The sequence below is a fragment of the Cavia porcellus genome, unplaced genomic scaffold, assembly GCF_034190915.1.
Source record: "Cavia porcellus strain 051 isolate PalLab524CR breed Dunkin Hartley unplaced genomic scaffold, mCavPor4.1 scaffold_28, whole genome shotgun sequence".
Taxonomy (NCBI): Eukaryota; Metazoa; Chordata; class Mammalia; order Rodentia; family Caviidae; genus Cavia; species Cavia porcellus.
In genome coordinates, this window is record NW_026947511.1 from 26748212 (window position 1) to 26774490 (window position 26279).

The 26279-nt window shown below is 34.5% G+C and overlaps 1 protein-coding gene across 10 annotated transcripts in view; it reads right to left on the reverse strand.

Moving 5' to 3' along the window:
• Positions 1–26279, reverse strand: part of Herc4 (HECT and RLD domain containing E3 ubiquitin protein ligase 4) — a 102063-nt gene that overhangs the window by 4442 nt on the left and 71342 nt on the right. For 7 of the 10 annotated variants that reach the window (XM_063239565.1, XM_063239568.1, XM_063239564.1 and 4 more), the window contains 9 exons: positions 23377–23496; positions 15795–15818; positions 13907–14005; positions 11622–11789; positions 11070–11213; positions 8790–8956; positions 8175–8241; positions 5731–5813; positions 2294–2477 (listed from right to left, as the gene is read on the reverse strand). In XM_063239565.1, the coding sequence (XP_063095635.1) occupies positions 2294–2477; positions 5731–5813; positions 8175–8241; positions 8790–8956; positions 11070–11213; positions 11622–11789; positions 13907–14005; positions 15795–15818; positions 23377–23496 (1056 nt within the window). Of the gene's footprint in view, positions 1–2293; positions 2478–5730; positions 5814–8174; positions 8242–8789; positions 8957–11069; positions 11214–11621; positions 11790–13906; positions 14006–15794; positions 15819–23376; positions 23497–26279 lie in introns of those variants that run through there. The other 3 variants (XM_063239569.1, XM_063239567.1, XM_063239574.1) reach the window with 2 other exon arrangements.

Below are 26279 nucleotides of genomic sequence, written 5' to 3' on the forward strand. Positions count from 1 at the left end.
TTTGTCACAGCATCTTATAAAATCACCACATTTCCAAGCTGCGCTTGAATCTGTGATCTTTTTCCCTCAGCTTCCCAGGGTCCTGGGATTATACCAATTACTCCTTAAAGTGACTCAAGGAACTTTACCACTGTTAATCTACCTATATATCCTTGCCAATAAAAAAATTACAGAGTCCACCAATTCTTACCCCTATAGAGATTCCAGGGTGCAGAATGGGTAGTTCCCTGGCAACCTTGTGCCACAGTGGGCTGTTGGCATCACTGAAAGTTCTGAAAGGTTAGCTGTCACCAGCAAGGCTCAGAATTCTATTTCTCTGACCTAAGTCACACATTAATCTACCTGTTTTCCATCAAACTAGTTTTTTCTAGTTCACTATATGTTTTTTGATACCTGTATTCCTACTTTGATTTTTTTTCTATCTTTTTAAGACAGGTTCTTATTATGCAGTTCAAGTTGGCCTTGAACTCACTACATAGTGCAAGATGCCCTCCAACTCACAGCTATTCTCCTGCCTCAGCATCCTGAGTGTTGGGATTATAGACATGCACTTCCATGCCCAACCTATTTTGAATTTCTTTACTGTTGTTTTAGTGAGATTTGGAGGGGAACAGAGATAAATGTGTGTTGAATTTAACATCTTAAATTTGAGGCACTCAGGGAGGCTGAGGCAGGAGGATGACTGGACCAGTCTGGGTTACAAACTGAGTCACAGCTACCCTGAACTACATAGTGAGACTCTGTCTCAAAAACACAAAAAATCAAATCAAATCTTACAAAAAAATTTTTTTTCTGGCCCTGAATTTACTTTGTAGCCCATAGCTCGAACTCACAGCTATCCTTCTGCCTTGGCCTCCCGAGTGCTGGAATTACCTGACACTACACCTGAAACACTTGGCTCTTAATTATTTTTTAAAATTTAAAGTTTATCTCTTAAATTTATATACAGTAAAACTGACTTTTATGGGATGTGTACAGTTCTGTGAGCTTTAAACATATCTACAGAACCATGTAGCTGCAAACACTATTCAGACACTCAAGTTCTCTCTCCACTGTCACACCTCCCTCTCTCCCTAACATCTGCCAGGATCCTGTCACATTAACTGCCCAGTAAGAATCCTTGGGGACTGGGAGCTTCTTTTGCTCAGCATAAAGCATATTCTGATGGACACATATCAGCAGTTCAGTCCTTTTAATGCTCAACAGCATTCTATAGAAAGAATGTATCGGGTTGTTGATTCACTTCCAGGTTTTGGCTTTTTTTTTTGGTGTATACGAGGGATTGAACCCAGGGAACACTGAGCGTTTTTCCTCGAGTAAGGTTAAACTGCTTCAATCTGAAATCCTCCTGTGTTATCTCCCCAGTAGCTAGGAATAGAAGCACATGCCATGACTGCCTTATATCTTAATGATTTTTAAGTAAATGATTCTGTGGCATCAAATACATTTACCTTGTGTGCAACCATTACCAACATCTAAATCTGGATTACTTCATCTAAAAAAACTAAAACACTATAAATAATCATGAAAATGTCTTCATTCACATATTTCTGTGTGAGGATAATACTTGACAACAGTACTGTTAGGTCATACAACAAATGTATTTGCAAAAAACTGTCAAACCACAAAACTGTAGGATGCTAGCGCATTTGGAAAATGGACAGGTTAACTTAATCTTGGTCTTTTTACTAAATGTTTACTAAAAGAAATATTTGCAAATTATTTAGATAGACAAGAAAAGTTTAAAAAAATCTGTAACCTCCCTGCTGAAGATTAGCTGTGGCATCAGTAATAAAGACCATGAACATTGTTTTTCTGCTATAAGCTAATTAAAAGATAAAGAGAGTGAAGATCTTGAGCACTGCAAAGGCTTTTCGGAATGGTTCTCCTAGGACTGAGGCAGAACGGGAAACTCATGCGGTTTGGGCTGATGCTTCTAGTCAGACTGTGTCACAGATGATGGTGTTTTTCTCTATCAACACCACCAATACTGGCAAATACAAACACACCATCCTAATTCCTACAGAGTCCAAATCTATCTACTGTGGAGTCAGGAGCACACATTTTCCTATAAAATGATAGCAATAAATTATATAAAAATGGAAAGTAATACATAAAAAAGGCAAGACTTCCACTTTACTAAAACATGTTCTTTTCCCTTCTTTTTTCCGTACTGAGAATCGCACTCATGACCTCGTACTTGCCAGGCAGGCACTGTGCTGCTGAGCTATATCCTCAGCCCTCTTTCTTTTCTCTTCCATTTGAACAATGTTACAGATTTGTTTTTCCCTACCTTTTCCAATTCCTTCCAATCATAATTTGTATTTCCAATAACCATTGCTTGTAGTTCATTAGGCTGGAAAAGCAGAAGAACTTTTCCTCCACAGACCTTATGGAAACCCGCATGAAAAGCGTCAAATAAGGAAGCCACTGATTTATTGAATATATAATCCACATATGCATCAACAAACTCCTGCCTAGAAAAGAAAAGGACACATGCACACATTGTTTTAAAAACCCCTTATGAAGAATGTATAATACAGTCTAAACCTGAGTGCTCCTATACTTTTTGCTACTTATCTACAAAACAGAAAAGTGAGTAGGGCCCAAGGGGACAAAGTCATTATGGAGAAATCTAGTCTCCTTTCCACACTTAAAAACAAATTCAGATGTGTCTCTGAGGCACTCACAGTTCTTCTTAGGCTATTCCTGAGAATATTCTGGTGAGAATGAAACAACTGGCAACTGAAGTTTTTATTCACAAGTTACTCAAACTAGTTACCACTTCCCACGCATTGGCAAAGGACACTCAAATACTCAAACCCTGGACCATAGTAGAAAACTAAGTGCTCTGGGACTTAAACTGTTCAATAAAGTAGACCCTTTGCCTTCAGATTCAAGAAATCTGAACAAAATTTATTTAAAAAAAAATACACTGTAGTAGGTACACTAAACATTATTTTAGAATAATCACTAAAGATTACACATGTAGTTTTCTTTCAAATGTGTACATATTCACACAAACACTTCTCTCTTCTGACTAACATTTACAAAAGAAAAGTTAATTACCTAGTAATCGGAACAGTAATGTTGCTCAATTACTGGCCACAAACACTTTTATGAAACAATTTGATCAAACAGGTAACAGGAATGATTACTAGGAGATTTCATTATTTTTTGCCCTTGTCTTTCAAATATTATATGATGATTCTCTAAATGGAAGTCAGGTATGTTTACAACCTTCTATCAAGTTACACCAAAATTCCACATTGAATTTAAATAGAGGGGAATACATGTAAGGAGGTCACTGTAAAATATAAAATTGGTGAGCCTATGAAAAAACCAACAGCATGTGCTATTAGGTTCAACTTTGAAATATATAATTTTATAATTTATCCAATTAGAGTTAAATTCATCTGTACTAGTTGAGATCCTTGAATACAAAAGGCTACATCTTTTGTGCCAACTTATTTTTGTCAAAATTTTAAAAATACTTCCCAGCTAGACAGTCTATATGACATGTATTTTTAAGAATTAAAAATTAGTACAACAGAACTTTTAAAAGTAGAAAAAAGTCTAATCATAAACTAGGCACAGTGGCACATACCTATAATCCCTGATAGTCTGGAGGCTGAGGTAGGAGGATGGAAAATTCAGAGCCAACCTAAGCAATTTAGTGAGATCATGTCCCAAAAAGTCAAAAGGGCTGGAGCACAGCACAATGGCAGAGCACATGCCTAATGTGCATGAGGCCTTTAGTTCAATCCACAGCACTTACACAATAAAAAAAAAAAAAAATCTACAATCCTAGCTAGCTGTTCAAAAACACAGTTTTAATTTTGGACATAGTCTCACTATGTAGCTCAGGCTGGGCTTAACCCATTATGCAGCCTATGGTGCCCTCTAACTCACAATCATCTTCCTGCCTCAGCCTCCTACGTTACCTCACTTTTCACACCACACACACACACACACACAGTTTTTGTCTGAGACAGAGTCTTGCCAAGTAGTTCAGGGTATCTCTGAACTCAATAACAGCCCAGGCTGACTTCAAACTTGTGGCAATCCTCTCAGCTCAGCCTCCAGAGTGCTGGGATTATAGTCAGTTTTCACAAAGTATTTTTTTAAGAGGACAGCTAGGCCCATTTTTTCTCACATTATTGTAACAATAGCTTTACTTTGGTCAAAGTAAGACATACACATAGTTTAAAATATCACTTGTAACAACAGTAATAATCCTAATAGCCAACATTTACTGAACACATCCATGTGCTAGGTCTTCATTTTACGTATCTTAAAAATTCCTGCCTCACCTATTCCTCAAAATAAGCCCATGAAGTAGGTATACTTTCCCATTCTATTCTTCAGAAAAGGAGACTGAGGCAAAAACACATCAGCTAATTTAATTTACCCAAAGCTTCTAAATAGCAGAATAAGGGTTACAATCATTTCCATCATGGCCTTGGTAGCAATCACTAAACTCGGTCTGTCTGAAAAATTAGAACAAAGTAGGGAACAAGACAGCGCTCTAGCCTTCACTCTCCTGCCACAAACTCCTCCATTTGAAGTTAATGGTTTGTGAACTCCTGCTATTCCTTTGCAAGTTTACTTTCAAGCTTCTAGTAATATGGCTCTTTCCTTATTCCTTGATTTTCAGTTTTAAATATTTAATGAACCAAATTACCCACAGAGAAAGGTAAGGATTTTACCTTTATTTAATTATTCCACTCTCATTTTTCTGTACCCATAACAATTTTTGGTTCAATAGTCACTGTTAACATTTTTATGATTTTAAATATCATTCATAAGGTGCACTGATTTTTTTTTTTTCTGGTACCAGGAATTGAACTCAGCACCTCATGTCATGCTGCTGAGCTAAATCCCTGGCCCTACCTTTCTTTTCTTAAAAAGAAATTTTTTCTATTTATTTATTTGTTTGCCATTTCCCCCCAAACACTCCAACAGAAACATTCATTTCTTCTTCACTCATATACATTAGGGTAGTATCAGCTGTATTTTTCTCTTGGACCCCTCCAGGTCTTCCTCATCTAATCCAGATTGTTAGCTCATTCTATATTTTCTACACAGACACTGTTCCTTTAAAAAAAACACTCCTTGCCTCTCTTATACATCATATTGTGTACCTTCCTCTTTTCTAACATTGTTCTTTACTTTTTTTTTTTTTGGTATCAGGGATCGAACTCACGATCTTATGCTTGCCAGGCAGGTACATATGCTGCTGAGCTAAATCCCCAGCCCCTAACACTATTCTTTAAAAGTCTGATGTTATTCTGATTCCTAATCCTTTGTATGTTCTCCATTTCATTATTTAATGTGGCTTTCTTTCTTTTAAGTTAGCTACCACAAGTTTCTAGTTTCAAAAAATGACCTTGATATAGTCTCCTCTCACTTCTCTTTGTTCTTTTATGAACTTTTCATCACTTTACTGATGTTTTAAAGTGACTTTAAGAGTAAAGGCAGATTAATTTTCTTTTTCTTTTGCCTTTTTCGTTTTTATCGGTACCAGGGATCGAACTCACGACTGCCTGCTTACAAGGCAGGCGCTTATGCCGCTGAGCTAAACCCCAGCCCCAGGCAGATTAATTTTCACTAAAAATTCAAAGACTAAATTTTATGTGAGTGAAAATTTAATTTGTGATGTTTCTAGATACAGAAAAAAATGCCTACTGAGTCTTATTGCTTTCACTGAGGCTACTGTAATTCACTTACCGATTCTGTCTGTTAACAGCTGTGTCTGCACCATTTAGAACCAGCTCTTTCACTTCTGTTGCACCAAAGTTTTCAACTGTGATCTATTAATTTAAATTTTTAAAAAAGGTCAACGTCAGACTCAAAACTTAAGAGTATCTTAAAAATCTATTATTTTCCCTTTCTCTTACTAAAGATATATACTAATAAATAAGACAAAACTCTGCTATTATAAGCTTATTTATGAATTCTGCTTAAAGTCACAACTAAGAATTATCATTCACTAGTAGTTTAGTATCCTACCATGATGGCCTGACTAAAAAATACCAAGTGTTTGTTCAATTAGGCACAATAAACTAATGACTTATTGTGCATAAAACTTTAGAACAAATTGAAGTATTAGAGAGGACGCTTTCCGTAATGAATGAGTAAATCCAACTATCAGAATGCGTTCAACTAGAACTACGCTTCTTTCAACATGATAACCACTGCGCTCCTGTACCTCTGTCTTGTGTACCTGATCACACGTCTTGTAAATTATGCATTAATTTATAAAGGTGGTCAGTTATTTTGACATTTTTATTTCTCCAACTAGTCTTTAAAAAAAAAGTATTACCATTCTCAGTATACAAAGGGTATAAGAAAGTATACCCTTTTGCTATACTTTCTTTTTGGAATATTTTCCTCTTTTGTGAAAATCTGGGATCTATAGAAAGCCATTGTGGAAGTCGGATAGGTAAGAGATGAATACTTCTTACTCTGAAGGTTATTATCTACTAAAGGAAGAGAGATGTGATATGTAAACAACTCATCATAATAAAGTAATGCTGTATGAAACAGGGACATGAACAAAATTTTACAAGACCACATGAGAAAGAACACTCCAATTAAAATATGAAAGACCTTGAGGAAGGTCTTTTGTAAAGGCCACTGAAATGCCATTTGTAAAACACCTAGAAATATGGATATAATTCTGAAGACTAGGAGATAAATAATATTTCAGACTGAGCACAGCTATTTAACAGAAGAATAAAATATGATACTAAATATCATCAAGTCCTGAAAATGTATGGCAAGTGGCTCTACAAAAAGACAAAGGTAAAGTATATAAACAAATACTGCGTGATATGATACAATTTAGTATGGAGGTACACAATGAAAGTTAGAAAGAAAGCCAGATTATAAATGTCTCTGTTGTCCATTCTACAGTTTTTATTGTGTGACAAAAAATCATAGATAATTCAGAGAAAAAAATAGCACAAGAAAGAAATTCTTGAATATAGATGGTCATTAGTGATTAGTAAGTTAAAAAAAACCCAAACAAACAAACAAACTGCTTGGGATTCAACTTTTTAGTTGATCAAGACAATCAGTCAAAAGACACTTTAAATGGACATAAAGTGAATCAACTGAAAAGACGAACCAAAATTTCACAGAAAATAGGAATAATTCCAACAAAGCTATTTCTTGGAAAGAGTATCATGAAAATCTGTATTATCCCAAAACCTATCAAATATTCTTATGCACCATGTGCCAATAAAAACTGTTAAACTTTTGTAAGGGGACAATGGTGGTGGTGAGGTTGTGGAACAACGCAACAGTAGTTTTTGTTAGTACTGACAAAACATTGAGCAGACAAAGGGAAGGAAAATAAACAAATATGAAAATAAAAAAAATTTTTTTAAAAAGATGATCTGTAGGCTTTACTATTTTCCTGAGTCTGACTTACTCAAACTGTCCCCTCACAAAGCTTCTATCACCTTTGTGGATACTCTCTTGTTCAATTGCTATACAGTCTATTTCTGCTAGACCCTCACCTGTCAATGGTTTTGCATGTAACCATTGCAAATAGATCAGTCATTCAACATCCCTTTCAATATCTGAATATATTTTTGCAAATATATTCAAATTTGCAAATTGAATTTTACAAATTTGCAATTTTGTTTCTAAATAATAATTGAAATATATTTGTATTATTCTAAGTTATCCAACAGTAAGACAAGATAGGCAAGAATGAGTAGTTGTTTGAAGTAGAAAGTGTTATATTGTAGGAAATAACTTTTAAGCAGTAATTTCATTAGTAATACCCATGTTATAATAATCTTTCACTTCTGTAAACATTCTTGTAATTGCAAGCTTAAAAATGAACGTGTAGAAACAATTCTTTGTATGTGTAAATATTTTTTAGCATATTAAGTATATATGTTTTGAAGTCACAGGTGTGTGAATGCTGAATCTGACATGTAATTATTTTCAATTTCTTCACCTGTAAAACAGGAATAGTATTAAACTCACAGGACTACTGAAGGTGAATAATGCATGTATTGGAACTAGCACATAGTAAATGCTCAATAAACGTTAGCTAAAGGGTTCAGAATTCTATCTACCAAAATAAAGAAAACATAAAGCATAGTTTAATAAAAGGGATAATGAATAATCAGCTAACCTATGTCTTTGTATCTTACCGTAAAATTTAGACAAAATGTTTCCTCTATATCATCTTCTGGATAATCCAGTAATTGTTGCATGCTTCTGCAAAATAACATACATCTTTCTTGAAGGTAAAATTTATTGGGTATTTTTACTTTTTTCTTATGAATAAATATATATATAAATTCTTCCATTAATTTATAATTTTATATCTACTTCAGAATACGTTGTACAATGGAAAATGGAGAAACAACTTTGGAAGGGGTAAAAAGAAGTTTTTCTGTCTTCTAAATAAAAAGGCCATGTATCAACTCATTTCTAACATTTGTTCTTATAACTTTTATTCCACTTTATATAATAAAAAACCTTTTTACATATTTAAACATGGAAGGAATATAATCAGAAGTCCAAATATGTCATTTAAGCACTCTGAGAAAACCTACCTCTTAAACCATTAAAAGTTGAGAATTTGGAGTGCCATTAAAATAACTTACTCTTTCAAGAGAAAATTTTGATCTTGTAAGGGCTTTTGGTTATTTCAGAAATTTAATAGAAGTAACGGGACATACTTATTCCCAGAAGGAAAGCGTTCTGTACATCCCCCACTTGTGGCCTCTTAAACTCTACCCTCAACACTTTTTATAACTGACCTCCCAACATCAGGCATTAATTCTTTCAAATCATCCAGGGATGGTTTCTTTTTCAGCAGTTTCTTATATAAAGCCAAAGGAAAATGCAGGTCCACAATAGTAAAATTATAAATTGCTAATCCACAAATAACACCAATCAAGTGGAACAAATCGCTATCTTCAAATGTCTGAAAAATGTAAGAGAAAATAAGTTAGACCTGTCTTGCAAGTTAAAATATTAACTTTTTTCTAATTACAAAAACCTCTACTAAAACAAACAAGCAATAACAAACCTAAAATCACAGGAGAAAAATCTGAAAGTATAGAAAAAGTAATAAAGTTCATTCTTATTATACTACCTCTCTGGTGTAAATCACTCAGCATTTTTTATATTTCCATTACACACACATTCCTTTACCAAGAATATAAGCATTTTCATGTCACTAAATACTACATTAGGGCTGGGGACAAACAAACTTGCCTAGCATAGGTAATACAAATCCCAGCAGTACAAAACACAAAATAACCTTAAAGGTGAAAAGATTACTATAAACATTTTTCTGATTTTTAAAAAAACAATAGTTTCAAAAACTGGAAAATAAAGAAAAAACATGAAAAAGAAAACGAAGATACCCGGAACTAATAACCACAGCTAGAAAAAAGCTGACTTGAAAATAGATGTGTTTGGGGCTGGGGATTTAGCTCAGTGGCATAAGTACCTGCCTTGCAAGCAGGTGGTCATGAGCTCAATCCCCGGTACCGATAAAAAAGAAAAAAAAAAAGAAAATAGATGTGTTTGTACAAGATGGTAGGGGTAGCGGTCAATGATTATCACACTGACTCCATTAATATGTAAATTAACACATATTAGTAACATGAAAACAAATTTTCATGTATTTACATCTGTTGTAAGTTTAGAAATAAAATGCTATATTTCAAGTTCTATCTCATTTTTCTTGTCATTAAATGTTCTTTTTTTAAATGGCTGAACATTACATTATGTGAAAGTTTGTTAAGTTAGCTATTTTACTTTAGTTGGACAAATAAAAACATTACAAAATATTCTCCCTCACCTTTATAGGACAATACATATTCAATTAAAAAAAAATGCTATGAGCATTTTCTTCTGTGAAAAATTAAATTATCATTAGAGATATTAAATTATCATTGATGCTTTATTATTTAGGTAAGAAGTTGGCATAGTCTGTAAGCCAGAATCTTCCCACAGAAATGTGTTTCTGTTATGTGTATGGTCTGTTTACAGTGCAGAAAGTAACAATTCAGAATGTAAGTTTTTAAATTAGAACCGGACTCCAGACCAAATTCAGTCACTACTAAGCCTGTTTCCAAAAGAAGATAACCATAGTATTTTCACATACAATTTTTTGTGAGAATTAAATGAAATAAAGTACACAAAATGCTTTAGGTGCTATTTCTGAAGCACACAGTAAAGGCTCAATAAAATCATTCCAATTAGTAATATTCAGAGGAAAGTGCATATCTTGGGCTAAAGCTTATGCTTAGTGTGTGTGAAGCTCTGAGTTCAATTTCAAGCACCAAAAGAAGTGGGGAGCAACTTTATTTGTTACTGAAAAGAGGTCTTGCTATACCGCCGAGACCAGTGTCAAACCTGTGGGTTGAACGGATGCTTTCACCCCACTCTCCCAACTAGCTGGGGCGACAGGAAGCACACCACATGCAATGTTTTTACATATTTTAGTTCACAGTTTGAATACTTCCACAGAAAAATCTCTGTTTCTTATTCCTAAGCTGAAAGGTAGATAAGCACAGTGCTTAACTTGTTCTAGGTTATAATGCCAGTGGCAGTTCAAGAATGTGCCTTTCTATCCAAACTTTTTGTTTTGGATATAAACAGACCATACACATAACAGAAACACATTTCTGTGGGGAAGATTCTGGCTTACAGACTATGCCAACTTCTTACCTAAATAATAAGGCATCAATGATAATTTAATTATCTCTAATGATAATTTAATTTTTCACAGAAGAAAAGTTAACCTAGCAATTATTCAATTCCCAAACTGAAATAAGCAGAAGGAAAAGTCAATGTTATTTTCACATTAACTATCCTTTATTTTGTTAATCTAAAATGTGTGGTAAAGCATCAGTGTGTTCTGGACAACTCCAAGTCCAAAGTTTATTACTTTTCAAATTACAATAAAGCAGATCTTTGAATAAAAAGCATTTTTAAAAATTCCAGCAATTCTTCTTAATAAAACCTTTCAGAGTTAACTCGTATACACAAAACTTTATACAAAGTTAGACAGGTGGACATTATACCTTATCAGAAAACCAAATAAGCCTGGAATCTTCATAGTATCGAAACATGCCATATTTAGGATCCAGTAATTCCCTCATGATGAGCAAGAAAAATTCTTTGCGAACTCCTCCTGCATCAACAGCATCTTCTCCAACAAATATAACCTAGATTAGCATAATGCAAACACTGAATAGACTGTATAAAAAATAGAAGTACACTCCAGAGGCCCCATTTTATGCTGGTTACTACTAATAAATGCCCAGCAATTTATAGTTTAAAACTTACATAATTTGGCTGGGGATTTAGCTCAGCGGCATAAGCGCCTGCCTTGCAAGCAGGCAGTCGTGAGTTCGATCCCTGGTACCGATAAAAACGAAAAATACAAAAAAAAAAAAACCCAAAAAGAAAAAATTATATAATTTAGGTATCAAAGATACATTAGAAAGTTTCTTTGAAACTCGTTTCTTTCTAATGTATCTTTGATATCTAAGAACTAAAGTAAGTAAAGAAATAAAACTTTCTTAAGTTTCTACATAAAGGGCCCAATTATGTAAAATAAAATGTCAAATTACCTTGAGTGGTTTTTTGTAATCTATGTTCTTTGTTTTCCTGAGGACTTCCATTGCATCACCTACAATATTTTCTCTACGCACCACTAAAATTAAGCAGGGATTCACAGATTCAATCACTGGGAGAAAAAGAGAGGAGACATTCTGTCTGTGGGCCTGGTCAATAGCCACCTAGAAAACAGAAGATTAGTAATGTTACAAAGTCCCATCAGTTTTAAGTATGCTATAATTTCAGAGATCATTTCTGTACTACCAAATTTAGATGGCATTTGCACAATATTTTATGTTTTTTTCCCCCAAGTTTTTGAGACAAAGTCTTGCTATGTAGCTCAGGTTGACCCTGAACCCACAGCAATCCTCCTGCCTCAAGTCTCTGAAGTGCTGGGAATACAGGCATGTGCCACCACACCTGACTAAACATAGTATTTTATCTAGTGCAGCATAAGAACTTAATAAACAGAGTATAAAGAATACCTTTCAAGTTTTTTGTATTAATGTATAACTCATAACATTAAGGTAAGGAAACAATTCTAATCATGGTAAATCTCAGTACTATCTTTTTCCTAAAAAAAAAAAAAGTGATGCACAGGGATGGAGAACAAGAAAAAGAGAACAGCATAAAATACACCTTTGAAGAGAACAAGCAACAGTCTAGCTGAGAAGTTTATTACAAAGATTCATTAATAGAGTGATCAGTGTATGTTCTTTTACCATTTAAAGTATACTTTCCCTCCAAAGCCTTTATTGTGTTTTGTTCTAAAATAAAATATACCATATTAAAAACAAAAATCACACATCATTTTGACTAAAACAGAACCTCACAAAAATATTTATTTCTTCTGATGGAAATGCAAATAAACACCCAAAAATTCTCTCCAGAGTTAAGATATTTAGAAGGGATCAGGCATGGTGGTGCATGCCTGTAATCCTAGCACTCAAGAAGCTAAGACAGGAGGACTGCTGAGATCAAGGACAGCCTGAACTACACAGCAAGACCCTATCTCAAAAGAACCAAAGTAGGAAATGAGCCTGCTTATCCCGTGAGTCAGCAGCAGCCATGTTCGTGGGCCAGAAAGCGAACCAAGAAGTCAGTCCACTCTTCCCGCGAGCCAGCCAGCATATGGGCTGGGAGACAAGAAACCCCCCATCCCATCCCCTGCTCTGTGGGCAACCAGCTGATTTGGAGGAAAACAAGGTTGGGATGATAACAACTGAGGTACAAAAACAACTTAATGCTTGCACTGACTGACTGACTTTGCAGGCCTGGGGCTGGCAGTCTGAGCATTTGTTTAGAGGACAATAATATGCAACATAGCAACTATGGGGCACTTCCTTCTGTCTTGCTTTTGAAATTCAATATTGTTCCCACTGTTTTGTTTTGTTCCATTTTATCGTCGTTGTATTCCCTAAAAAAAAAAAAAAAAAAAAAAAAAAAAACCCAAGGAACTTGGAAGAATCTCAAACACCAAATAAATTTATCTGAACTGATGAAAAAAAGGAACCAAAGTCTGGGGGCTTTAAAATTTTCAAAGTGTTTTTAGGACATTAAATGTTCAAAATCTCTTTCCATCTTATCCACAGAATATCACCTGTATAGATAGTCTATACTTGAAAAGGGCAGTGCAATACCTCTCATGATAACCTCCTTTAATCCTTCAAAGTCATAATAATGTGAATAAAAAAAATTTTAAACTTTACTATGAATGAAAAAAATGTTTAACATAAAAAAAAGAGGAAAGTAAGGAGAAAGGAAGGGGATGAAAGAAGAACACTTAAGAAAACTACCTTGAGAAAAATGTTACTACTGAAACTTTAAAGAAACTTCACATCCATTAACATGTGATCAAATGCTTCATAGTTTAATACCACCTCACCTCTAGAAACTTTCACCCTTTACCAAGTAAACAGGGGAACAGAATGAAGCAAGATTTTAAAACGATCTAATATTTTATCAAGTAAAGTAGCAAAACTGTTTATAAAGATTACCTATTTATACAGGTAAAGAAGCTTATATCATTTAAAGATATAAAATGGTTAAAGGTTTGATTATTTTATTTTTATAACCTTTTTTACAAGCAGCCCTCTTAAGTATTTTAAGTATATATATGTCCCTACATGTACAAGTCTTAACAGCTGCTCACAATACTTTCATAAATGACAGCCTACAATGTTGTAATGTTCCCCAGAATAACAAATATAGGCAATGTTCAAATACTTATTTTTTAAAACTTTACAAGAACAATTTTAAAAACATTCTCCAATCAGGTTAGTATTACTCATTATTTTACCTGCATCTGTAAAACTGCATCCGTTTGTAACAAAGTAGTTTTTGCTTGGGCATCAAATACAAATGGATATGTACAGATTGTAACGGGGATATCTGCCAACTGGGAATAGAGAATTAATTTATTAGTAAAAGTTGATTTATAATATATTTATTATGAGTGCTTTGTCATTTCTTGTAAAGACGATCACATTCTTGGCTTCTTCACATGACGGTTCAGGAATTATAATGTTGCTTATTTCTGAATATAGAATTCTTATTGGTAATTAGATGCATTGGAATAAACCTAATTTCCAATTTTAAGAGGGAATCATATACTTGAAAGTCTATAAAATGATACACAATTTTTGTTTTTTGCTTGGCACATATTAACTCTCAAGTTTCGTTCTACAACTTGGAGTTCTTATGTTACACAGAGTATTTAGTTATTTATACGCTAGGTAGCTAGCCCATTGGTAGTGTGTCTATTCCTTCATTAACAGATATTTGAGTGCCACTAGGGTGCCAAAATTAGGGACTCAAGAATCTATTGCACTTAATATTCAAAATAAGCACTATAAATAAGCAGTTATACTTTCTTGCAGTTAGTGAATCTATTCCTACCACTTACACAACTAGCCCTAACCCTAAAAATCTCAAAACTCAGTATTTTTGTATGGAAGAGAGAGCTACTGCAATGCAGAATTCCTATGGGGAAAAAATCACAGCTTCTTTTTTAAGTGATTACGAAGTCCTTTATAATGTCTGCATTTCTACGCTTCACTGTGAATCGCCATGCCTTTGTTCTGCCCTACACTGAAGCATATGTGGTTTAAATATTAAATTCAGATAATAGTTTCCCTAAATTGTCTTTTATTTCTGTTGTAAATATTCCCAAATTCACTAATATTCTGAAAACGGTATGGTTTTCAGCTCTTTTCCATTTTAACTGCCTTGTTTTGAACTACTTCAAGTGGTTTTTAATTGAAACCACCAAAAATAATCTGAAAATGCTGAACTATCAACTCTGTTGTTAATATGCAAGACAACATGTTTAATTATAGGTACTGCACACTAATCAGTACTGCTCATGTGTTACCAGCTACTGGTCATACAAAGTCCTTTTACTTCTTCGAAACTCAAGAAGATTTACACAGTTCTAAAGTTCCCTTTGATATCAAAACTCATTTTCTTTTCTTCTGGATGCTGAACATCAAACCTATGGCCACAAGCATGTCAGACAAGCATTCTACCACTGAGCTATACAAGACAGCCCTATGACTTAATTTAAAACTATTTCAAAATATTTCATTGGTTCTAGTTTTGGGAGAAATAACAAAAAAGCAAAGTAAAACAAAACAAAATCTAACGTCTAAACAGGTAAACGAATATTACATTCTCAATTGTTTTTAAAAGGGTGGTTTAGGGTTACTGACTACTTATATCACAGTGCTAGAACTTCAAGACAGTACACGAGACAAAGTAAGAAAGATGATCACATTGAAAGTTTAATATTGTTAACACTTTTAAAAATAAAGATTATTTGCTTATCTAATATAGTTCTTACATAAGCATTTGTCAAATAAAGTTTGCTTTTTGGTATTAGGTCACATTACATTTTAAACTCGACAAGAACAGAAACTATTTTAAAGTAAATCTTGAAAGGCATCATATAAGTATAATATTAACTAAAACAGTTTTAAGTGTCCTTAAATATTTTTCTGAATTGTTACACGGGGTAATTTCTATGCACCCAAACATACATGTGCATGCATGCACACAAGCATGCTCATGCTCTCTTTCTCAATCTCGCTTTTAAAAAAATCACACATAAGAGAAATCTTTGACTTTCATCACACAGGAAAAAACAATGATCTTACTCTGAATACGAAACTTTCCCACACCAAACTTACCTCAGTCAATCCATGGCTGACATCCTAAAACAGCAGTGCAGAGTGCAACAATGAGGAAAGAGCAATGTTAGTGTCCAAATTTCACTACATCTATTAAAGTATATTTTGCTATGGATGAATACTGAATTAAAAGAGGTAGAAAATACATCTATACAACAAAATCTACCCTTCCCACATGCATCGTATATGTCTATAAATGTAACACTTTGTTTCAGGTACCTTGTAGTCATAAAATTAAGACTAGGACATAAAACATTTCAGGAACAAAAAACGTAGTCATAAAATTAAGTCTAAATAATAAATTAAGTCTAAATAATAAAATTGTAGTCATAAAATTAAGACTAGGACAAAAAACATTTCAGGATCTTGTCATTTAGGTAGAATAGGAAAATTAATCCTAAACCTGACATGATCTTGAAAAAATTGTATGGCTCAGTGTCTTTACCCAAAATGCAGAAAGTATCTCAGTCTGTAAGATTTACGTTAACTCTGACAAAGTCAAAGTGTTTAGTATTTTTAAATGCTACACAGAAACAAAATGAGGGTAAATAAGCCATAAATTGTTTTTATTGGACAGAAATAACCAGTAATACACGACAACTTAATATTACACGGTTTTAAAGGATAAAAAGGACACAGAGATTGGTAAATAGAAAAGGTATACTTATGAAGGAAAATGGAAACTATAATAAAAACCTGTAAGTTTTGTAGTTTGGTTTTTTTTTTGTTTTTTTTTTTTTTTTTGGTTTTGGCTTTTTGAGATAGGGTTTTGTTCTACAGTTCATGTTGGGCTTCATCTGATAGTGATCCTCCTGCCTCAGCTTCCTGAGTGCTGTAATTATAGGTGTGTACCACCATGCACAGCTAAAAAGAACATTTTGTGATGACACGTATGTTCTGTGTCTGCATTGTCTAGTACATGACATCCTACCCTCTCTGGGGACTGAACCCTGCCTGTACCTTTGCACTGAGTTACATTACCTGTTAAACTGCCCAGGCCAGGCTGGAATTTGAGATCCTGCTATCTCAGCTTGTCAAAATGCTGGGATTATAGGCATGCACCACTAAGCCCAGGAACATACACTTTCTTCCAGAATATTTCCATGTATACTCTGGGCTTATATTCATGTAAAATAAAGCACTAGAATTCAAAAACATGTTACTAAATCTGCGGCTAATACTTTGCATAGTGAATTAACCTTATCCAGAGAGGGCATTGCCCTTGGAAACTGAAAGGAGCAGAAGCACAAGCAAAACATGACTGGAAATTCTACGGAGAAAAATTGTTAACTGCTTCATTTAGGACTGGGGACACAGCTCAACTGTAGAACACACCTGCCAAATATGCCTGCATTTAGTGCCCAGTATGGGGTATAGGAAGGGGGAGTATGAAAGTTTCAAAAAATCCTACACACCAAGTTAATACTAAACAAGTGAACACTTAGAAGACTTTTAGAGCAGCTGCAGTGGATAACACCTATAATTTCAGTTACTTGGCAAGCTGAGGCAGGAGGATCTCAAATTTGAGGCCAGGCCAGGCAATTTAATGAGACCTGCCTCAAAAATAAAATAAAAAGGTCTTAGGAATGCTAGCTCAGTGTAAAGGCCCTGAGTTCAAACTCTAGTGTTAAAGAAATACATAAACAGCTTTTTAGATTACACTAACTTAATTGGAAGGAAATTTAAAAGGAACACTTAAAATCCTTTCATAGTATATCTCATGGGACTTTTCAAACAAACTCAGAATATTTTTAAGTTTACAGTAAAACTGAAAAGATACAGAAATTCCTCCTGTAGCCTCTATGCCCACTTATGTATGCATAGCCGCTTGCATTATCAGCATCAGTCTTGTAGAACATTTAAAAAGTGCTATTCCTATGAGAAAATATGAGAAGTAAAAATATATCTATCAATATTCAGCTATGGCCTACTAGAGTAAAAGAGTTTAAATTATGGGAGATGGATTTACACATAATGAAACACTAATATGGATGAGTTATTGTTCTAATGGGACATATGAGAAGAGAGACCATTAGATATCTAGTAACATTATTCATTTATTAGAAAGGCACCAATTAAGATCATTACTAGCAATTTCGATTTTGAAGATTAAGGATTACAGAGAAAGGCTTAAAAATTTTTTGAAGTGTGCTTAAAAAATGAGGTGTGAACCAGTGTGAGCCACCTCTGCTCTCATAATTCACATGCAATCCCAGCACTCAAGAGGCTGAGGCAGGAGCGCTGCAAGTTCAAGGCCATTCTGGGCTACCAAGCAAGAACCTGTCTGAAGGAAAGGACAGAGAACAAGGGAAAAAAAGATGAAAAAGACGCAGATAAAGAAAGGAAGACAGAAAAGAAGACAGGGAAAGGGAGCAAGGAAGAGAAAAAAAGAGAAACGCAAAGGAGGGAAACAAAAAAAAAAAAAAAAAAAAAAGAGAAAAAATAAAAAGGAAATAGGAATGAACTCCGGGAAATATTAGAGCTGCAAGGTAGCTCAAATTTAATTTACCCAAGTAGTATTTCCAAAAGAAATGTAAAGGGAAAACAGGGCGAATGCAGGGTGGGAACAGCATGACGAAACACATGAGGTCAGTAGAAGGCCTAGAGCCAGACACAGCACAGCCCGCACAGTGTGAGTTATGTACGGACACATACGCGCACACACATGCACAGGCACAAATCACTGGCATCGATTTCTGAGTCATGGACTCAAGACTGCAGGAAAGCACGCCTACATCTCCATTATTCAGGGCTGGAGAAGCCGAGGTGACAAAGGCCTGGAGGGGATGTTCAAAATCAGAATTTCGGTCTAATTTAATTAGGCTCCACTAACCACCTAACAGAGTACCCCAGTGCCACTCAGGGCAGCTCCCTTTTTACCACTGACTCTTCCCAACATTGTCTGGGGAGGTGTTACTTCAACCTTGTTTTGCACAACTTTGATAAAACTGTCATTTCTAAATAACCGGACTGGTATGTGGATTCATTAATGGTATTTTAACAGCAATAGTCAATGACTCCAGTTTTTAAAGACAAAACAGATGTAGTACCTTTTTATGTTTTAGCTTCAACTTATTATGGCAAAATATTAAACCATTGCTGCTACCTTTTTTTTGTATCGGGAATTGAACTCATGACTTTGTGCTTGCCAGGCAGGCAGGCACCTGTGCCACTGAGCTAAATTTTGGGCCCACTACCATACTGATTTAAGAGTATAACAAGATTACTCTGAGTAGGTATAAAGAAGGGATATGGAAGTTGTTTAACTAATTCAATTAAATAAAAAAGGTAGTTTTACGGCTCATTTTTTTTTTCTTTTGATTTTTTTGAGATAGGGTCTTGCTATGTAGTTCAGGCTGGCCTTGAGCTCACTTTGTAGCTCAGGCTGATCTTGAACTTACAATGATCCTCCTACCTCAGCCTCCCGAGTGCTGGGATTACAGCCATGTACCACCATGCCCAGCTTTGCAGATAAAATGGAAATGAAAAATACATGAATATAATTTGGTAATAAAAGGCATAAGAAAACAAAATGACATAATCAGTCCAAGAACCTAAAGACAGATTCCTACAAAATACTAATGCCATTAAAAATGACACAGCTTTCTTTAAAAAGGATGAACCTTTTTGAGATATACTAGAGCCGCAAGGCAGTACAACTGTATTTCAGTCAATAAGCTTATTTTTTTAAATGAGTGAGGAAGAAACGCAACCCAGTGGCATCAGCACTGATGTAACTTCCCAATCCTAGTCTGCCCATCGACACATCAGGCAGCAGTTCCAGTGCACTAGTGAGTGTAGCTCAGCAGCTGTCTCCAGACGACACAACACAGCTTAATTCACAGGACACACAGTAATGATTTAGGCACATACACAATACTGAATAAGACTTACACTATTTGAACTAGTACTCATTTGTATCTTACATATGTCTAATAAAGTAGGTATATCAGTTCTTAAAAAAACACATCCAGGGGCTGGGGATTTAGCTCAGCGGCATAAGCGCCTGCGTAGGCAAGTCATGTGTTCGATCCCTGGTACCGATAAAAACAAAAAAGGCCAAAAAAAAACCACATCCAATTTTTAAAAAACCATTGAATTTCACTATATTCAAATATGACAGACACTATGTTGACCTTTCTTTCTTTCTTTCTTTTTTTTTTCTTTTGAGACAAACTTGCTGTGCAGTTCAGACTGACCATGAGCTCACTTTGTAGCCTAGGCTGGTCTTGAACTCACAACAATCCTCCTGCCTCAGCCTCCCAAATGCTGGGATTACAGGCATGAGCCCGGCCTTATGCTGACTTTTCTAGACTTATTCCAAATTATTTTTACTACACATATATTGATGCTATGCATGCATAGTACCAAAAAGTATAAAAAGCAAAGAAAAATAGCAGAGTTTGGGAATAACTGTTATTTGTATACAAACAATTTCAGAGCAAAGTTAAAGGAGAACAGTACCAAAACTTTTTGAGTGCCATGATGGTTTTGAGTTTGTGAGGATTTTAAATTTTGAATTTCCAAATTAGGGATGCACAACCTGTGTAAGAAAAGCCAACACTAATTCACAGAATTAGTCATTAAGGTTTAGGAATAATAAGTGTATTTATGATGGAAAGTTTATTTATTTATTTATTTTTAAAATTTTATTTAAGGAGGAAAAAAAAAAGCAGAGAAAGGGTAAAAGTTATACAGATTTACCGAAAAAAATAAACAGTAGGAAATCGCTCTGATAGAAACTTTAAAACCACTGACTGAAAAAGTAATGGAGAAAAAAAGTGCCAAATATTTTATGCCATAAAGACAAAATATTTTCTTATTATATTTAGCACAAGGTAAAACTTTTTATATGTGTACATGAGACTTTTAAAAATAAATTTTATATATTGTATACAATATGTTGTGAGATACATAGATAGTAAAATAACTATTATATGAAACGTTTCTTATAATTCACAGTAATTACATTCTATCAACCAAGTTCTAAACTTTCATAGTGAAGCAGTAAAATTTTCAAAATAACTTGATCAATAATAGTATACATATGTAAACAAGTAAATACATACACATGCACTTGAATATACTTACACATATCTGTGTCACCATAAAATACTACATGAGTTTCCTAATAGCAGAGTCTTTAAAACTTCATTCACAGGCTCAACATGGAGTTCAACCCAGAATTAAAATACTAACCCATAGCGGGGTGTGGTGGAGCATGCCTGCAGTGCCAGCACCTGGGAAGCTGAGGCAGGATGATCACTGTGAGTGATCATAGTGACACCCTGTCTCAAAAAAAAAAAAAAAAAACAAAAAACCCACAAAAAAGACTACTCACACAAATATCAATATCATTTTAAAGTCGGGCGAGGGGGACTCAGGAAAAACATCTTTCATCAGAGTTCTGTGTAAATGTGGAAGTATTGAACTATCTCAAAAAAAAGTTCTGTGAAGTAAAACATTTTAACTGAGAGCTGCACAAAAATCTTCAAAATAGGCTGTCAGCTTTCTACTCCCAGAGGTAGATTAGATTCTAATTTCTTTTTCTTTCTTTCTTTTTGAGACAGCACCTTGCTTTGTAGTTCAGGCGGCCTCGGACCCCTGCCTCAGCCTCCTGAGTGCTGGAATTACAGGTGTGTGACACCATACCTTAGATTTTGATTTCTAAAATGTGACATTAAACACAATTTATAAGGAACAGGAACCACAACCACCTATTCATTAACATGTCTGACTAAAATGGAGGGGAAAAAAGGATGTGGTTTAAAGAACACATAACAGAGGACAATTCTGAAGTAACTATATAATAAATAAGAGAGAATTAGAGGCAAAGAGGAAAATAACAGAAATCAGAGAGTCCTCAACTATCTCATGCTAATTAAAAAATCGTAATACTAAAAATACTTCCTTCAAGAAAATCAACTTGGTATTAGCATAGCTATGTACTAAAATGAATTTAGATGGCACAACTACCATATTTAAAGGCAAAAATTCAAACCATGACTTTTCCACATGGCACAAAATTTTGCTAATTAAAAAGATATCCTATTAGACAGAATGTCTCTTAACTTTGTCAGAATACACGTTTATAACTTACGTAGTCAACGTAAGTTCTAATCAAAAGACCACTGTCATAATTCAGTCATCTGGGTAGTTTCCAGGCAATAGAAAAACATTTCCAAGGCAATGTTTTTCAAAATAGGCTTGCAGATCACCAGAGGTTATATTCTTAGGGGGGTCTATGAGTGCTTTGGAATCACTTTAAATTTAGTGTTTTCATATCAATAACAAACAATTAACCTTCAAAAATCTAAGACTGGGGTAATCCATTTATAATTGCAGTACTACCATACAACTCCAAGGCCTGCAAATGTATACAAATGTATAATACCAAACTGTCATCGAACAGAGTCTCTTTAACTGTGTGAGATTACATCCTTAAATGAGGTGCTCAATGAGGAAAGGTCAATCATGAATGTCACATGTCTTTCTAAAGGCAAATGTCTGATCATAGTGCAGACAGAGAAAGGCAATCAGAGAGTTATTAGACATCAAAACAGAGACCACTGTGGAGTTCACATCTCTGCCAATGATAATATACCAGTAATAATTATTACCAGTGAGAACTATATGCCAGGAACTACTTTAAGTAATCCAAATGGACTTTATCAACTGATCTCAACAATTATATAACATACAAACAATTACCCTGACTTACAGAAAACAGAATTACAGGCAAATTACTATCCCCAAGTACATAGAGCTGAATAACTGATTAGGTGGAATTCAAACCTAGACATGCTGAGATGTAAGGAGGCATGATGTGCCACCAGGCCTGGCTCGGACAAGTATCTTCTGATTACCCAACCTCAAAAACCAGTCTCTCTAACATTCCTGATTTTCATTCTGTATCTATTATTCAGGCAATTTTCACTTTAATTCATGTCAATCTTGTCCGCTACATGTAAGTTCTATGAGAATAGAACTTGTACAGTTACTTACTGCATTTCTGATACTCAAATCAGTGGAAGTATTTCCTGAACAAGCAAATGAGTATATCTAATTTGTAGAAAGACTGTAAGCCTCAATCTAGCTTTCCAGTAATTCTGAAGAAAACTCAATGAGTCTCTCTCCTAGTCCAGACACCAGTATATTCTTAGGAAAGGAAGAGATGCTCTAGAAGTACCCTGACTTCTGGAGAATACAATATATACTAACAAAACTACTGCTCAAAAATTCTTTTGTTTTTTTAGTCCCTACTGACCCCACAACAACAACACATTCCTTACAGGTCTATTATCAGGGAGACCAGAATTTTCAAAATTAGAGAAGTAAGGAGTAACTTCATGAAAAATAACTAAGAGTTGAAACTCAGTATCAATTTTGTATTCTTCTTTAAAATGTGTAATAAAATGTTTGATTATAAATACAGCTACTCCTTTACAATGTGTTTTTATCTAAAATTAAGTTCTGAATAAAAACTCAGAAAAAAAACTTGGTGTTTCAAAGACACTACTTTCTTAAAAACTTGAACAAATGACACACAAAGGTTAAACTATAAAAGGAACAGGAAACATACCATTCCATAGGCCTGCTGTTGGACCCAGGTGATATAATCATTCCTTATATCTGTCAATTCTTGAACTTCATGTATATAAAATTTATCATATTGTATAATTTGTCCTGCTTTCTCATTTACCTAAAAAAAAAAAAAAAATTAACACATTTAACCAGTGACTATACCTAAGATAGAAAAATAGTTAAGTAGAAAATAATTACTGAGTGCCCGCTATATGCAAAATCCTAATTAAGTATAAGAGACACAAGATTTATAAGATGTGATATCTGCATTCAAAACTCACAATCTAGTAGAAAAGACACAAATGTTTTTATAATCACAATAACATATTTTAATGTATAAACACTATAAACTGGAAATTGTAAGGACTTCAAATTGAGAATGTGATCTAAGTAACAATAATAATACCCAACATTAAGTGTTATTTTTTTCCCAAGACAGGGTCTCACTATGTACTTCAAGCTGATCTTGTACTCACTATGAAGCAAAGCTGGCCTTGAACTCACAGCAATCCTCCTGGCTCAGCTTTCTGAGTGCTGGAGTTACAGTTCTGTGCCACCACATCTGGCTTAAGTGTTACTATTTATCTGACATCTGATAATAGTAAACTTTAAAAGCTGGGGTCTGAATAAGATGTAAAAATCAACAGTGCATCAATTATCACCCCAGGTATTATTAATTACAAAAGGAAAAATAAACCACCTTAACCAACAATTAATCATTATGATACTGGGAAATGAAGTAAATTCCTGCAGATATAAGAGAAAGTATACACATCACCCATGAACAACAGAAAAGATTTAACCTGAATCTAATCAATTCTTATACTCTAAATTCTGTTTATAGGAAATACAAACAAGTTAAATATTACCAAAAGTAAAAAATTAGAGGAATCCAGATTATAGGATTTGCAACACTGGGCAAGACTATTCAAAAAGTCAAGGTAATGGAGATTTACCCCCCCCCCCAAAAAAAGAGAGAGAGAATAATTACTTTAAATTAAAAGAGATAAAGAATTCTGGTGCTAAATGTGGTAGGATATCGTGTATTAGAGTAATTCTCCTGACAACAATTACAAACTTTAATTTCGAGACAGGTTCTGGCTGGCCTAGAACTCACTATTTAGCACAGGCTGGCCTAGAATTCATTGTGATCCTCCTGTCTCAGCCTCTCCAGCACTGGGATCGTAAGTGTGTGCCATCACACCTAGTAAAAATAACAACCTTTAAAGCAATGTATAAAGCAACTATTTAAAAACACTACAAATTAACCCAAAGTAGGCAAAAACAGGCAGAGAGACAGAGATGGGCCGGGGGGTGGGGGGGAGAGGGAGAGGGAAAAAGAAGGAGATGAGAAGAAGCAGTAGCAAGAAGCACATTTTACTCCCAAACCAGCAGAAAGCAGTGGCCTTACCAGAATAATTTTTTTTGGGGGGGGGGGACTGGGGATTAAACTCATGATCTCATGCTTACATGGCAAGTGCTTATGCTGCTGAGCTAAATCCCGAGCCCTTACCAGAGGATCTTAAGAAGACTGGGCTTGCCACGTTGACCAGACAGCAAAGAAGAAAAAAAAAAAAAAATCACAGAAAACAATCCAGACAGTGAAGCTAAAAAATTCTCCTCACTTACTTGGTTAATTCTTAAAACAGAAGTACACACAGTGATATTCAGGGGGAGGGGAGGACAAAATAAAACAACAATTAAAAACCCACAAGAAATCCAAACTATGCTTTCTATCCACAGTAGAATTAAAAACAAAAGACTTGGGGCCAAGGTTACCTCAGTGGTGCAGCACCTGCCTGACAAACGTGAGTCCTAAGTTTGATTCCTGGTACCTCCAAAACAGCAAAAGACTTTGGGGTATCTATTAAATTACCCAAAATGGCACTTCTATACAAGATACACAAAAGATTCAGAAGCAAGACTCCTGAAAACTGTAAGACAACACAAGATAAAATCAGAAACCTAAATAGACATACTATGTTCTCAAGCTGGAAAAGAATACCAAGATTCAACAAATACATTTGACTCTTCTCTAGTTTTTACAGAAGTACTATAATTGAGAAAACTTAAATATGCCTAGCTATTATAGGATTAATTTCCTTAAGAGAAATAATGATATTGCAGTGATGTAGGAAAATGTTTTATTCTCAATAGCCAAATGCTAAAATATTAGAGAGCAACAACTGTATTTTACTTTGAAGTGATTTGTTTAAAAGTGTACATATACACAGAAATAAGACAAATGAATGTAATAGGTTAGTAATTGCTAAATTCAGAAGTATTTAGATATTCCTTAGATTTGTCTTTGAACACTTCAGTATGAAGATATTCAGTATGAAGATTTCAGTAAGAAGATATTCAAAATAAAAATTGAAGAAGTGAGCAGAAACAATATGGAGATAATTCTAGGCAGAGAGAATAGCAAGATCAGTCAAAGGAGACAACAATTTTTAGATAGTTCCTCAGCTATATTGCTAGTCCAAGGATAGAGGGATGTAGAGCAAAACTGGACCAAAGGTGCAACCTGAAGCTAAGTGAAGCTGTGAACGTACTATATACACTTCCTCATTTAGTACCCAATTCATTTAATGACCAAATTGTAGGACAAGAATGTCATTGATAAATCAAGAATGCCTGGACTTACTATTATACAACAATGAGTTTTGTTGCGAAATATATGGTGGAAGAGTTTATACATGGGAAAACAATTTAAGGTTCATGTGAGTAAATAATAGAATTAATGACATTTTATAAAAATTATTCTATTGGTAGAATGAGATATAGGTAAGAATGAGTAGAGTGAGGGTTATGGTAAGAAAATGAGTCAGAATACTACTAAAAGATTCAAGATTTCTAGATAGGAAGAAAGAATGTAGGGCATAGCACTACGCGGACAGA